At 47.4% G+C, this 15,916-nt stretch overlaps 1 protein-coding gene across 1 annotated transcript in view; it reads right to left on the bottom strand.

Annotated features, from left to right (window-relative positions):
• Window positions 1-15,916, bottom strand: part of LOC144104847 (uncharacterized) — a 30,313-nt gene that overhangs the window by 6,777 nt on the left and 7,620 nt on the right. Inside the window, exons 7-16 of the mRNA XM_077638058.1 lie at window positions 15,575-15,602; window positions 12,674-12,831; window positions 10,543-10,641; window positions 10,024-10,232; window positions 8,998-9,088; window positions 8,082-8,222; window positions 6,500-6,590; window positions 4,873-5,011; window positions 3,731-3,832; window positions 321-381 (exon numbers count right to left, since the gene is read on the bottom strand). Coding sequence (XP_077494184.1) covers window positions 321-381; window positions 3,731-3,832; window positions 4,873-5,011; window positions 6,500-6,590; window positions 8,082-8,222; window positions 8,998-9,088; window positions 10,024-10,232; window positions 10,543-10,641; window positions 12,674-12,831; window positions 15,575-15,602 — 1,119 coding nt within the window. The remainder of the gene's footprint in view (window positions 1-320; window positions 382-3,730; window positions 3,833-4,872; window positions 5,012-6,499; window positions 6,591-8,081; window positions 8,223-8,997; window positions 9,089-10,023; window positions 10,233-10,542; window positions 10,642-12,673; window positions 12,832-15,574; window positions 15,603-15,916) is intronic.

Raw genomic sequence — 15,916 nt, 5'->3', positions numbered from 1 at the left:
TTTGCAATTAAACTGAGCAAGTTCCACTTGGCCAGCTGTAGCTATCGTATCACTCCAGGTTTAACCAAAGCTAAACTCCCGCCAACTTTTTTAACCAGTTCGTTATGACGTTTCACTACCATTATACTGGCAGCAAGGTTAAACAACATACTGAGAAGATAAATAGCCAGGCATTCAGCAAGTTGGCTGAAAGCACTGCATCTGAGCTCACTGCGCCGACCACACGTGATTCAATGTATTAAGCATACTGAGTATTGAGCTTACAGAGTATCGAGCTACAAAATAGTGAAACCCTCTGCCTATCCACCTGGCCTCCTCACCTGGTTCTTGTAGTTTCGCTCAGAGAGCTCCATCTCCTGCCGTAGTGATGACAGCTGAGTCCTGCGAGAGTGCAACAAGTCCACAATGAGCTACAAATGCACAGCAATTGCTTTTCACTCTACGATCAGGCAAGCACTCTCAAGTGCAAGGCACAACTGCAGCCACACGGCAGCGACAGTGCGGAATTAAAGGGACTAAAAAAGATCTGTAGAAAGCTGCGGGTGACAAACAAATTTGGCAGCAGCACCTCTAGTAAACAAGCATAGTTGGCCATCACCAGACAAATGACACAAGTTACTCTATTTACTCGCGTAATTTGCACACCCCGTTTTTTGATGCCTTAATTTAAAGAATCTGAGCCTTTGGAATCTGAACCTGGCAACGTTTAACGCTAGAACTTTAGCTAGTGAGGCTAGCCTAGCAGTGCTGTTTGAGGAACTAGCGGGAATTAAATGGGATGTGATAGGGCTTAGCGAAGTTAGGAGGACCGGTGAGGCGTATACAGTACTGAAGGACGGACACATACTGTGCTATCGCGGGTTAGAGGATAGACGAGAACTAGGTGTGGGTTTCCTCATTAATAAGGACATTGCTGGCAACGTAGAGGAGTTCTACAGTATTAACGAGAGGGTAGCAGCTATAGTAATTAGGCTGAATAGGAGGTACAAGCTGAAAGTGGTGCAGGCCTACGCACCCACATCCAGCCATGATGACCAGACCGTTGAAAGCTTCTATGAGGACGTAGAATCAGCAATGAATAAAGCAAAATCGCAGTACACTGTACTGATGGGCGACTTCAATGCGAAGGTGGGCAAGAAGCAGGCTGACGACCACGCGGTAGGTGACTATGGGATAGGCTCTAGAAATAACAGGGGAGAGTTATTAGTCGAATTCGCGGATAGAAATAATTTACGGATCATGAATACCTTCTTCCGCAAACGAGAAAACAGGAAGTGGACCTGGAAGAGCCCCAATGGTGAGATTAAAAATGAAATCGACTTCATACTATGCGCTAAACCTGGCATCATTCAGGATGTGGCCGTCCTCGGAAGGGTGCGTTGCAGCGACCATAGAATGGTAAGGTCTAGAATTAGCTTAGACTTGAAGAGGGAACGGAAGAAGCTAGCGAAGAAGAAGACCATTAACGAGTTAGCCGTAAGAGGGAAAGCACAGGAGTTTAGGATAGCGCTGCAAAACAGATACTCGGCTTTAACTGAGGAAGATGATCTTGATGTTCATTCAATGCACGATAACCTGACATCAATAATTATGGAGTGCGCAGTAGAAGTAGGCGGTAGGACAGTTCGAAAAGATACCGGGAAGCTATCTCAGGTGACGAAAGATCTGATTAAGAAGCGCCAAAACATGAAGGCATCTAACACTACCGATAGAATAGAACTAACGGAGCTATCAAAGTTAATAAATAAGCGCAAGGTAGCCGACATAAGGAAGTTTAATATGGAGAGAATCGAGCATGCTATAAAGAACGGAGGTAGCCTAAAAACAGTGAAGAGGAAACTAGGCATAGGTAAAAACCAGATGTATGCATTAAGAGACAAGCAGGGCAATGTCATTAGCAATATGGATAAGATAGTTAACGTAGCCGAAGAGTTCTACACAGAGCTGTACAGTAGCCAATGTAATCAGAGCGCCAATGAGAAAGACAGCAGTGCACAGCAATGCGTCATCCCGCCAGTAACGAAAGATGAAGTAAAGAAAGCCTTAGAAGCAATGAAAAGGGGAAAAGCAGCTGGGGAGGATCAGGTAACAGCAGATCTGTTGAAGGATGGAGGGGACATCGTGCTAGAAAAACTAGCCACCCTGTATACGCAATGCCTTATGACCTCGACTGTACCAGAAGCTTGGAAGAATGCAAACATTATCTTAATTCATAAGAAGGGAGACGCCAAGGACTTGAAAAATTACAGGCCGATCAGCTTACTATCCGTTGCCTACAAAGTATTTACTAAGGTAATCGCTAATAGAGTCAGGGCAACGTTAGACTTTAATCAACCAAATGATCAGGCAGGCTTTCGTAAAGGATATTCCACAATAGATCATATTCACACTATCAATCAGGTGATAGAGAAATGTGCAGAATATAACCAACCTCTATATATAGCTTTCATTGATTACGAGAAAGCATTCGACTCAGTGGAAACCTCAGCAGTCATACAGGCATTGCGTAATCAGGGGGTAGAAGAGCCTTATGTCAAAATACTGGAAGATATATATAGCAACTGCACAGCTACTATAGTCCTCCATAAAGTCAGCAATAAAATTCCAATAAGGAAGGGCGTCAGGCAAGGAGACACGATATCGCCAATGCTGTTCACCGCATGTTTGCAGGAGGTATTTCGAGGCCTGAATTGGGAACAGTTGGGAATAAGAATAAATGGAGAATACCTAAATAATCTGAGATTTGCTGATGACATTGCCTTGCTGAGTCACTCAGGAGGTGAACTGCAAATCATGATCAACGAGTTAGACAGGCAGAGCAGATCGATGGGTCTAAAAATTAACATGCAGAAAACCAAGGTAATGTTCAACAGTCTAGCAAGGGAACAACAGTTCACAATTGGCAGCGAGAGCCTAGAAATTGTGCCGGAATACGTCTACTTAGGGCAGGTAGTAACAGCTGATCCGGATCATGAGAGGGAGATAATTAGAAGGATAAGAATGGGGTGGAGCGCATATGGCAAATTCTCGCAGATCATGAGTGGCAGTTTACCAATTTCCCTCAAGAGGAAAGTGTACAACAGCATAATCTTACCGGTACTCACCTACGGGGCAGAAACGTGGAGGCTAACGAAAAGAGTTCAGCTTAAGTTAAGGACAACGCAGCGAGCCATGGAAAGAAAAATGATAGGTGTAACGTTAAGAGATCGGAAGCGGGCAGAGTGGGTGAGGGAACAAACACGGGTTAATGACATCCTAGTCGAAATCAAGAGAAAGAAATGGGCTTGGGCAGGGCATGTGATGCGAAGGCAAGATAACCGCTGGTCTTTAAGGGTAACGGAGTGGGTTCCAGGAGAAAGTAAGCGTAGCAGGGGGCGGCAGAAGGTTAGATGGGCGGATGAGATTAAGAAGTTTGCAGGCAAAGGGTGGATGCAGCTGGCAAAGGATAGGGTTAATTGGAGAGACATGGGAGAGGCCTTTGCCCTGCAGTGGGTGTAGTAAGGCTGATGATGATGATGATGATGAATTTAAAGAAAAAGAGTGCGCAAATTATGCAAGTAAATATGGTACTCGCAACCCACATTTGAATGACGTTGCCAAACATTCCATTTGCCTGAACAGCTATAGCAAGAGCTAAGGAAAATGTTAACACTGCTATGAGAAACACTTAACAGCAGGTTTCCGACACGTGTCTATGAACACCCACACTGCGCTCTGTTCACTCACTGACCGGTATGACTGGCACTGCTGCTCGAGCATTGCAAGCTGCTGAGTAGCTGTGCTGGCCTGCGTCTCTCGCTGCCGTCGCTCTACCTCCTGGAAGCCCACTTCCCTGCAAGACACCATAAACATAGTGAAATTGAATCATCATGCGCCATTCACACTTGGTCTACCAAACCTAGCATGCCAGCTCATAACGGCTAGCACATTTGTGCCCAATCAGTACTAGTCTGCCACCAGTGCAAACCCCTTTCCTTGTAACAATGTGCAATATTGTGACTTACAATGTCAACTGTTTACTTCCTTACCTTACCTTGTATTCGTGCTAGTCTATGTCAGAACCTTGAGAAGTGGTTATGACACGCCTTTGCATGAACGATTCAAGCAGCTTCCAAAGTGTTGCATGCTAAATATGAAACTGAGTATGACCCTTCAAGCTCTCAATCTGCATTTGTGGATACTACCCTGTGTGCATTCAACCCCAAGCAGTCATTGTGTATTTGGAGAAAAATAGCACCGCTCTGAAGGCAGACATCACTGAGGAAAGTACAAAGTGCACAAGGTAGGCTTTAAAACAGCTCCAGTTTGCAAAGAATGAGGAAACTATATTACCTCATTTAAGCATCAACAACTATCATGAATTTCATCGACTCTGCACTATACCAAAGACCACCTGGTCAGTAGTGCATTATTGTGTACCTTGAATGTGCCGAGTGGTTATAAGGACAACACGAGACAATGACTGTACACGCTGCAAAAGTCGTCTTGTGTTGTCCTTGCAGCCACTCAGTGCATTCAAGCTACATAGCAGTGCATTACTGCAGTGTAGCCTTCACATGGTTCATCACAGGGTAGCATCTCTAGTCCTGAGAAATGGTGCCAAACTAAAGAACCAAGCAACTTCTAGACCACATAGACCAGACAGGTTACCCAACAGCACCAAGTTTAAAAGCTGGGTATGCATTCATGTTGGTGACCTCTGCATGAAGCAACAGATTTTCCGATTGTGACTCCGTGGAGGCTAAGCTCCGTCTGTGCAGTTTGGAGCGAAGTGACTGCTTGTGTTCTGCATGCATCCTCTTTGCTTTCCCATGTATTGTGCCATGCCCATCAGCATGTTCCAAACTACACTCGACACGTGTGGCACCTTACTTCTGCAGCTGCAGCTCACGGTCCTTGAAGTAGTTGGAGAGCACTTCGAGCTTGGTCTGGGCCTCCGCGCTTCGTCGCTCGGCCTCTTCCCTCACCTTGGCATTCGTCTCCAGCTCTTTCTCCAGGGACTCTGCACGCTCTGCGAGGACAAGTAGAGCTCATGCAGTAATCAAACCCGAAAAAACCAACAGTTGCTTTTAGCGACCACTGACAAATGTCGTCAATCTTCCCTCCTCCCTTAAAAGAGTTCCCTCCTCCCATCCCCCCATTATGTACAATATCAACTGTGGGGACTCTGCCCCACAGCTTGCCCTTTTGGTTTGCTTTCTCACGATGCATCCTGCAGCAGCAGCCTCACCTCAAGGAGAGACGCGCTCCGTGACTCCCTAGTAGTAACTGTAACTAACAAGGGAGGGCGCCGGTGTCGCAACATGAGCGCCACGGATGGCTTGACTGCTGCGCACGCCGGAAAACCGACACATTTTCTTCGGCTGGGGAAAGCGGCGCATACGGACTGTTCGGCGAGAGCTCCGCTCTGAGCCAGTGCGGCGCGCGAAGTTGCGGGGAGACTGTATTCCCGCATCTCGTCCCGTCTGGCTTCGGAGTTTCCCCTTGCCCTAGTGTGGGCGAACGTTCGCTCATAACCGTGCTGGTAAGTAGGACGACCTCGATTCCGTAGCCCATTTTATTGCTAGCCGGCGTTATTGCTGTTGTAGCAATAAATGTCTGTTTGTGTCAGCCAGTGCCGTTCCTTTGTTCCCTCAGAGCAAGGCCCGCCATGATTGGCGTGCGCTCGGTAGCATACGCGATCACGGGTTGGGGTCCGGGTGGTTTTGAACTGAATCAGCCGCGATTAAGGGGGGGGGGGACATATTTATCTCCCCTATTAAAACCCCACACAAGTTAGAGGCCTCCTTTGAGAGTTAATAAATGATGATGATTATCATGACTGACACCAGCCAATATTTATTAGCAGCCCAAAATTTCAATGATCAGCCACTTTTTACCACAGTCTAAAAACCACATCCCCAAAGAGAAACAACCGAGTGTTATCTACAAAATTCCATGCTCTGAGTGCCAAGCCTCATACATCGGCGAGACAAGAAACCTCAACCAGAGAATAGGGCAACACAAAAACGACATCTAGCCAATGAACACAGAAAGCAACTCCCTCGCCAAACACTGTGAGCATGCAGACCAGAAAATCTCCTTTGATGAAGTGAGCATGTTGGCCGTAGCACATCCTGCTCACAAAGGCAACTGCAAACAGGACCTTGGGAATGCTACCCTCTACATATGCTAATGGTCCTTGCCATGTGACAACAAAGGGGAAGCGAAGGCTGCTCCCTGCTGCTACTTGCTCATCTCTCAGTCGCCCCTGAAGAAGGGATCAAGTTGGTCCCAAACCGTTGTGCTGCTCATAACTATTGGTCGGTATCAGTATTTCTCAACTTTCATATTTCAAACCCAACCAGACCGGCTTCCGTCGATGATGACCTAGTTCATGATTACTATTATTATGATGATGATCTCCAATTAGCCCTTTCCCGCACCTGCTGCCACCAGCCCATCCCAGCACCCTTGTCAAAACTAGCACACATACACCCGACTTCCAGGAGAGACATACCTTGCTGGGTGCGCAGCTGCTCTTGCAGCCCGTCCAGCTGTGCCTGCAGCTGCTGCCGCTGCTCCTCAACCTGGTCCCGCTCACGGCGAGCCTGTGAGCGACAGAAGGCGCCGCAGGGAGATGTTGAGGCACACAGGAAAACACTCAATGAAGTTTCGGCATCACGGTTTGCCCACTCCACTATACACACAATCATCACTGACGGCGATTTCTAGAAGCAGAAGCACTGTCACATTCCAAACCTTGTTTTGCACTGTACACAAACGGTGAAGGAGAAAAGCACTTTAGAATTATGGCAACAGCTCAGTTCACATTAGGTCAAGTTATGTCAGCACGCATGATTACATTCATTCACAGCAAATTTTCACGAGCTCGGAACCTGTGGTGTCAAAAACTCTGGCTTTCTTTTCTGTATGCTGACCAGAACAATATAGCAAGTGCTGCAGAATTTCGGGCAAACGGAACTGCGACGATGGAGCCCAACTCTGGAAAGTCGACAGCACAATGGGGCATCACCTAACCAAAAGCTGCAATGATGTGCCACATAACAACCAGCACTTCTCCACTTTTATTTCCGACTGCAGTCAAAACGAGAAAGTAAACCAGCAAGTGCATGCAGCTAGACAAGCTAAACTACCTGGTGAAACAGAAATTCACTGAAGTAACTGCGAGAAACTTTATTTTTAGAGTTGGACACCAGTCCCTTTTTTACAGCACAATCTTTTATACAGAGCCCTCCCTGGGGGATTTTGAGTGCAGACCATAAACATCGTCACATGACAGTCACAGATTCACAGTTATGTGACATTCACGTGTCAACACACAACCAGCGCCATCGACTGCGATGATTGCGATAGCCTTGAGATGATTGCGGCCACAAAGACTGTAGGTCTAAGACTTTACTGCAGGCCTCGGGCATTAGCAAAAAGCAGGCAGCAGCATGAAAAAAGCTATCACTGAGTTCGGCACGTTACGCAGCAGAGTGCAACCACTTGGCAATCTTATTTACTTAAAACACAACTGCCACCTTCAAGCACACTGTTTATGTCCCACACCAGCAAGCACCAGTGATGTGATTGGACACCAGAACCAAGCAAAAAAAGATGTTTCCATGATAAAGCCGACTTTAAAATGGCCATCAACGAATTTCTTCCAGAGGAATTCTGCAAAAAACACCACCCCTACACTCTCGGAAACAAGCCAGCTTGCCAATGTTGCACAATTTACCACTGAATGTGTAAACCCTCAGAGGGACCAAATCAGCAAGATTCTTTTTAACCTTACCAATCTGAATGCCTGGTCTTTCTTTTTCTCTGCCCACACTAATATATATCTGAACCTGTTAGTCAAGAGCTTCTCAGTGAGGGATAGCATCAATCTGATGCTTCTGCTGCAAATGATGACAGGAGGCTGCGATGTCACCAACAAATTTAGGACACCTTTTCTCCGCTGCTCCACTGATTGTGACAACACCTAATGGAAACTAATTATTTGATCGCATTCAAAAGTGATTTGACAGGCAGTGCACAGCAGAAAAAAAAAAATCAGGCATGCACGCACGCGCACGCACGCACACACACACCTGTACAGCATCAAGCAGCTGCTGCAGTCGGGCCTTTCTCGCCTCTTCCTCATCAGCCTCATTCTCGGCCTCTCCGTCGCCCCGTGTCACTGCCCCGTGCGTTTGCAACAGCTCCAGCTGTCCCAGGGATGCCTCCAGCACCTGCAGGCACACGGTGTACACTGTTGGTAGAGGGACACTGATGATAACTGCGTCCAATATTTTTGTCTCAGTAAAAATCAATTTTACTCCTCCCTCTGGCAATGTTGACGTTTGTCCAGCAGCGAAAGACTGCTTGATTGCTGAGACAAGTAGATTTCAGAACAAACTATTTCTCCCCCTCCCTGGCCCTAAATTAAAACTCGTGACTTCAGTATTGAAATAGACTCAGTGATCACAGTTTAGAAGTGAATGGCAGGGTGAAATAGCCTCAGAGACCAGCTATTAAAAAAGAATCGAAGTCATCACAGTTTGTTAGTAAAGACAGCCAAAGGAAGCAGTGCCTAAATTTCATTTTTTTTTTTATCTTTTCTAGCCGATAAAGGCTCTGATTTCAGTGAAAAGCAGTTTCTTTGTTTGGTTTGGTTTATGAAGGTTTAACGTCCCAAAGCGACTCATGCTATGAGAGACGCCGTAGTGAAGGGCTCCGGAAATTTCGACCACCTGGGGTTCTTTAACGTGCACTGACATCGCACAGTACACAGGCCTCTAGAATTTCGCTTCCATCGAAATTAGACCGCCGCAGCCGGGATCGAACCTGCGTCTTTCGGCAGCTTCTTTGTGATTAGAGCGCGGTAACCTACCAATAGGCCAACTTAATTTAACCCTCAGCGTCTCTTTAAAGGTGAATATGCCAGTGCAAACTGGACCACACATCTCAAGAGGTTTGTGTCCAAGCAAAGGCCACAAGGGTTGGGCATGCGGAGGGTTATCCCACCTGAATCCGGTCGTTCTTCAGCTTTAGCTGTTCGGCCAGGTCGGCTGCCTCCTGGTTGCTGGCGCTCACCTCCTCATGCAGGGCCTCTTGCCTGCCACGTGGACAAGAAGCGGCCGCCACTAAGCGAAATGCACTCAATATTTTGCCTATATGACAAGCTACCATAAAATGCAATCACCGACCTTTTCACTAAATAGTAACAATGCAGTGTAACCGATCCCTGCCAGAGATAACAAGGTGACTAACACCGTCTAATGTCATGAAGATCTCACCCATACAAACAGGCCTTAGGCCATCATCTTAGGTTTCCTATCACAGATCTAAAGCTATACCGAGTGTGAAATTCGCCAGAAGGCCTCATGCTTAATGATTCAGCATGCCAGTCAGTTTCAGTTTGGAAGATTGTTGTGTTGTAACATCAGTGACAAAGCTTAATAACAGACTGTCCAAAACTATTTAAGTGCTCCACGGTGCTACCAACCAGAGCCCCTTGGTCATATCGCTAATGAAACGTACCATGGAGCCCAATGTTGAAATCCGGTGGTCTGAGTGGGCGGAAACTCAAAAATTAGCTGACTGCCGCAACACCTCTATGCGTTAAAATAAACTGGCTGACAGACACACATTCCAAGATGATTGATGACTGCACTAGTGCCTGGCAATAAAATCAGCAAAACAGATGAAATTACAAAAATGCCTCCATGCAACAGTCAGTAAATTAAAAGCTCGAACAAGAAATACAATTCAGCAAATATGATATCAATGCCACTGAACAGTGGCAGTTGGTTTGTCGCTCCGAACTGGCACCTTCACCTTGCTAACCTATGTAAGGTTTCAAAGAAAAGTTTCGCAACTGGAAGGATTAAAGACCCCGACTTTTGACAGTTGACACCACAGTGCCATCCGACAACAGGCGGAGTTCCCGTCAATTAGCCCCAAAAAGCAGCTGCAGTAGACGCTTGAATTCCAAACCATGGTTCTTTAGCTGGCGCAACCTCAGAACTCTGGTAGAACTCTGGAACGCACCTGCGCTTAAGCGCCTCAAGCTCGCTCCAGAGCCTGTCGCTGGTGTCAGTGGCGTCACACAGGCTCTGCTGCAGGGACCGCTCCTGGGCCTGGCTCTCGGTGGCCCGCTCCCGCCAGAGGTCGCGCTCGGTACATGCCTCCTGCAGCTGCTGCTCCAGGATGGCCACCGTCTCGCCCCGCTGGCGAGACTCTGTCTCCTGCTCCATCAGCTGCGTGTGTGCGTGTGCGAGGGAGGGGGGGGGGGGGGGTGAATGAGCTAGCTCCCAAGCTCCCCCCAGCTCAACTGCCTAACGCAGCATTGAGTTGATTGCATTCGAGTTAATTGACTGCACTCAAATTTTTGTAAGTTTGAGTGGCTTCACTCTGACATTTAAACCATTTGTGATTGCCACTCTGAAAGCCTTGGGGATGAACACACTTGATATCCGACAGAGCAGATGTCCGGTGTCACTTACAGCCATTTCATGCTTGAAAAGGGAGAGAAGGGTGAGATACAGGGTCTAGGCTGGAAACACTCACCGCCTTCTGCGCCATGGCCAGGGCCACCTGGCCAGCCTCCAGCTGCTGGCCCTGCTCGGACAGACGGCTCCGCAGCTGCCGCACCAACTCGCCCTGGCTCTGCCAGAGGAGACAACCGCACATGGGTCGAAACAAATGACGCAGTGCTACACTGGCACGTTTAATGCGTAATGCCTCTAGTTTTAACTGCAACTCGCCCTGGCTCTGCCAGAGGAGACAACCGCACATGGGTCGAAACAAATGACGCAGTGCTACACTGGCACGTCTAATGCGTAATGCCTCTAGTTTTAACTGCAACTCGCCCTGGCTCTGCCAGAGGAGACAACCGCACATGGGTCGAAACAAATGACGCAGTGCTACACTGGCACGTTTAATGCGTAATGCCTCTAGTTTTAACTGCAACTCGCCCTGGCTCTGCCAGAGGAGACAACCGCACATGGGTCGAAACAAATGACGCAGTGCTACACTGGCACGTCTAATGCGTAATGCCTCTAGTTTTAACTGCAACTCGCCCTGGCTCTGCCAGAGGAGACAACCGCACATGGGTCGAAACAAATGACGCAGTGCTACACTGGCACGTTTAATGCGTAATGCCTCTAGTTTTAACTGCAACTCGCCCTGGCTCTGCCAGAGGAGACAACCGCACATGGGTCGAAACAAATGACGCAGTGCTACACTGGCACGTTTAATGCGTAATGCCTCTAGTTTTAATTGCACTGGTGCGGTGCCACATGCACGAATCTGATGGCACCACCTTTAATGACATTCAACGCCTACTGAGTTTGCCACAAGTCATTCACCTGCGAAATTCGCATTCCCGCCTATGAAACACTGAGTGACACTGTACTTGTTCCACACGAAGCACCTTTCTAGAAATTAATGAGTGGATCCTCAACATTTAGTAGAAAAAAGCAATTTTCCAGGTCGTAACTATTCACACGTAACAAATCTTGTGCTTCCTGAAACCAAGACGACCAATCCAAAAGTTGGCAACCTTGAGTTGTTGATTCACTCAAAGTTTACATTGTTCGTTGGAGTAGTCGGTGGCAGCGTCCGCACACGGCGCATCCTCCACATCCCTACACCCAACTCTCACACCCTATGGCTGCTTTCCGCATCCAGTTATGCCAACACTGCCGTTGCCCCACCCTCACACCCTCCCTCGCTCTGCCTGTCGCATCGGGCACTTGCCTTATATGGGTGGGTGAGCAACCATGCGTGACTGTGCGTCAAACACGCCTACCTGATCCCCTCACCCGCACCTAGAGTTTACATCACGCTGACTCGCAGGAGCATTTCACACCATCCCAGTTACAGTTCAAACTTGCATTAGCACAAGGGTAAATGTCCAGTGAATTTTTATAGTATATTGTATTATACTGCATTCATTAGTAATGGCTGCCCTCTTTAGCTTCGGTTTGAAAAACAACAATCAGTGCAAGCTGCTCCCAATGCACTCACCTCAATTACCTAACACTTATCATCATCATCATCATCATCAGCCTTACTACACCCACTGCAGGGCAAAGACCTCTGCCATGTCTCTCCAATTAACCCTGTCCTTTGCCAGCTGCATCCATCCTTTGCCTGCAAACTTCTTAATCTCATCCGCCCACCTGACCTTCTGCCGTCCCCTGCTACGCTTACTTTCTCTTGGAATTCACTCTGTTACCCTTAAGGACCAGCGGTTATCTTGCCTTCGCAGTACATGCCCTGCCCAAGCCCATTCCTTTCTCTTGATTTCGACTAGGATGTCATTAACCTGCGTTTGTTCCCTCACCCACTCTGCCCGCTTTTTGTCTTTTAACGTTACACCTATCATTTTTCTTTCCATGGCTCGCTGCGTTGTCCTTAACTTAAGCTGAACTCTTTTCGTTAGCCTCCACGTTTCTGCCCCATAGGTGAGTACCGGTAAGAGTACCGGTACTTAACACTATCGGTTGGCAAAAGTCTAAAAAACAGACTTCTTAAGTGTGCTAAATTCCAGTTCAGTTGGTCTCCTCATCTACCACACATCCCAGTGCAAGATGCCAACTACGGTTAGAAACAAGTGAACATTTGTGGTATGGAGAAATGCAACGTCAACTTGCCCAACAGTGCGTGCTCTTGACCAACTGAGGATCAGGCTCACCTGAACTTCCTCACGGAGCGCGTCCAGCTCGTGCTCCTGCTGGGACAGGGTGCGGCTTCCGCGGTCCGCGTGTGCCTTCGCTTGTGCCAGCTGCTCCGACAGAACCTGCCGCTCCGTCACCAGAGTGAAGAGGCGCTGCTCCAGTCCAGACAGGCTGCCTGCAATTTTCCCCCCGAAAATTGGATTTAAAATTTTCCCGCCGCTCCACTCAAACTTGTGACAAAGGACTCCTTGATCATTGTCTAGGAGTGAATGACGGTACTGCCTAGTCTCAGGGATCCATGCACAAAAACCATCCTGCCACACCTGTACTTCAATAGTTGCCCTTGCCCAGCTAATAAAAGCTCTGTTTTTGGTGAAAGTGACCTTTTTGTAGTTGCAACGTGATATTTTGACGGTGCAGGCCACTTAATCCGTGCTCAGTGTCCCTTTAAATGTTGTAGGTCACAGGTTCACAAGTCAGTTAGTTCCGTGATTCCTTTTTGACGAACGACTCAACGTGGTAAGGTAGCACAAGCACTGCTCCAGAGAGCAATGCCCTCAGTGCCATGCACTGCAATTCGAGTCTTCTGGGCTGATTTTCTGTCTGAAAGTGTAATGGAGCATGGCCTGAGGTGGCTGCCATTTGTTTTGTTGTATTTACCAAGAGAATTCGAGTGCCACCTTCATTTTATGCATTAACTCACAGTCTTAGTACACTAGACACATACAATTCTTTGCAACCAAGCTAAAAACATGCTGCTGTAACTACAAAAAGCAGGCCTTGACCACCAGGTGGTCGAAAATTTGTTTTACTCTAGTGGTTGGCAGGCATTATTTGTGGAAAGCTCAGCTGGAAATATTTTTTATAAAGACTCATTAACAGCAGAGTTAGAGCCATCTCAATCAAGTGATTCTGCCAAGGTTCCCTCTGACGAGCCCTCCCATATCGAATTCTTTCCCCCCACCGAAACACCAAGCCTTCACAAGCAAAACTTCCCTTTCCGCTTCGCTTTTGGTGGGAGGCACCGAGTACAGCAGATGCGTTAGCCATAGCCCCGCCTTGCCAGGCCTTTTTTCTCGCTTTTTGCTATCTGGCAGATTTACACCGGTGCTTCTAAGCACTTGCCATTGTAAAGCTGCTGTCTCGAAGACAGCGCACAGCACCGTGGCGTCCCACTATGCCTGAAATGCAATCACCAAAATTGGAGAGTGGGCGAATGAAAATACACAAGCAGCTCTCGGCAGAGCAGGCATACCCATATAGTAGTGAAATAGGAAGAAATGAACAAGGTAAATGGGAAACGATTGACATGTTTCTTTTTTTACTAAAACAAGTCGGCACAACTAGCAGACTGCGAGACATCGCCCGCCGCTCACCTGAGAATGAGAACAATAAACCAATGAAATGCTTAACAGCTACACTGTCCCCAGAATGCATTAAATGCCTGCGAAGTAGATGAGATAGGCTTTGACAAAAGAAAGTGGGAATCAACTTTGATTTACATTTTTACCACCTTTCAGGGCCCACATGCCTCTAATATTTTCCAGAGATGATAACAATGGCCCAATGTATACAGTGACATTGTTCATCTGAAATGTGCAAACCTGAACAGGGGTCCCTTAAGCAAGCTTTGGTCAAGGTTTGGCCTGGTGCCCTGCCTTTACAGCCCATTTGAGCTGTCTCAGGATAGAAAGCAAAATATACTAAAATTTTTTCAAGGATTCTCCATGCTTGCTTTTGCCACTCCAATCACCACAATGGCAAAAGCACTCAACACACTCCACACTGAGATAACTACTAAAAACTTCCTTTCGATTTCTTGCACAGTGACCAATTGTACAGCCTGCTAGTCTCCAATTGCTGGATACCAAAAAAAAAAAAAGTAAAGTGCCACCACTGAGCCCCAAATGCAATCACAAAGCGCTAGTTAACAACGCTAACCCAAAGGTCGTGTGCATGTCCTACTCTTTCACAATCACTACCTGTCTATGCTCAAACAAGACATAGTTCCAACACTGAAGATGCCTGCAAAAGCTATTCGACTTTGCAGAGAAAAACATAAAGCTGGAGTTGCAGAATGAATCTGAAGTAATTTTTAATTAGGGGTTTAATGTCCCCAAGCAACATATGGGCCATGAGAGAAGTTCTAGTGGAGGGCTCCAGACTAGTTTCGAACCCCTAGGGTTAACACGTCCACTGTGGCAGCGAATTTCAGAGCCTAACCCCTGTCTGTCGTGGCCCACTGACGGGTCACCTTTAAATTTTCGTGGGTGCAGTGTGGCCCACCAATGACCCACCAGTGACCCACCGGTGAAACCAACTTCTTGAACTGCAAACAGACGACAATAGCAACCTAACGTGTTCTTCTTGCAAGGTCCATGAAAAATCTGAGCTGTCCTGTAGCTTCACCGCACGACTCAGTATTCATGGCACACAGCAGGAATGCACAATGCGACTCACTGGTGACCCACAATGCAGTGAACGTGTTAAAGTGCACTGACATCACACAGCCCATTGCGTTTTGCGTTTCACCTCCACTGTAACACACCTGGCACAGCAAGCCACCACAGCGGCTCAGTGGGGGTTCGATCCCAGCCACGACGGTCACATTTTGTAGGAGGTGAAATGCTAGAGGCCCGGGTACTGTGCGATGTCAGTGCATGTTAAAAAACCCCAGGTGGTTGAAATTATACGGAGCCCTCTCCTACGACATCCCTCATAGCCTGAGTTGCTCTGGGATGTTAAACACCAGAAACCATAATACCAAACAAACGGCACAGCGGGGATTGAAACCGCAACCATAAGATCAGCAGCCAAACACCAAAGCCACTGAGCCATCGTGACGGTAACAGTCTGAGTCAGACATATAGGCAGCTCAGCTCTCTTAAAGGTTTACCATTTCACAAGTGATTACTTACCTGCCAGTGATGATGCTTTTCGGTGATGCTGAAAAGAAAAGAAAAATTTAAAGCCAGTGCCGAAATTCTAAGAATAATCTCAACACTGTAACGACGAGGGCCACCGTCTTTCTGAAAATCTCCACTCTTCAACCTTCTTCATTATGCATTAACATCATCATCAGCCTGACTGCGCCTACTGCAGGACAAAGGCCTCTCCCATATCTCTCCAATTAACCCTGTCCTGTGCCAACTGTGGCCACCCTATCACCACGAACTTCTTAATCTCCTCTGGCCACCTAACTTTCTGTCGTGCCCTGCTACGCTTGCCTTCTCTTGGAATCCAATCCGTTACCCTGGTAG

Source organism: Amblyomma americanum, chromosome 9 (assembly GCF_052857255.1).
Source record: "Amblyomma americanum isolate KBUSLIRL-KWMA chromosome 9, ASM5285725v1, whole genome shotgun sequence".
NCBI classification, from domain to species: Eukaryota; Metazoa; Arthropoda; class Arachnida; order Ixodida; family Ixodidae; genus Amblyomma; species Amblyomma americanum.
Note: the sequence above shows the minus strand (reverse complement) of the source record. Positions and strands in the feature narration are given on the sequence as shown.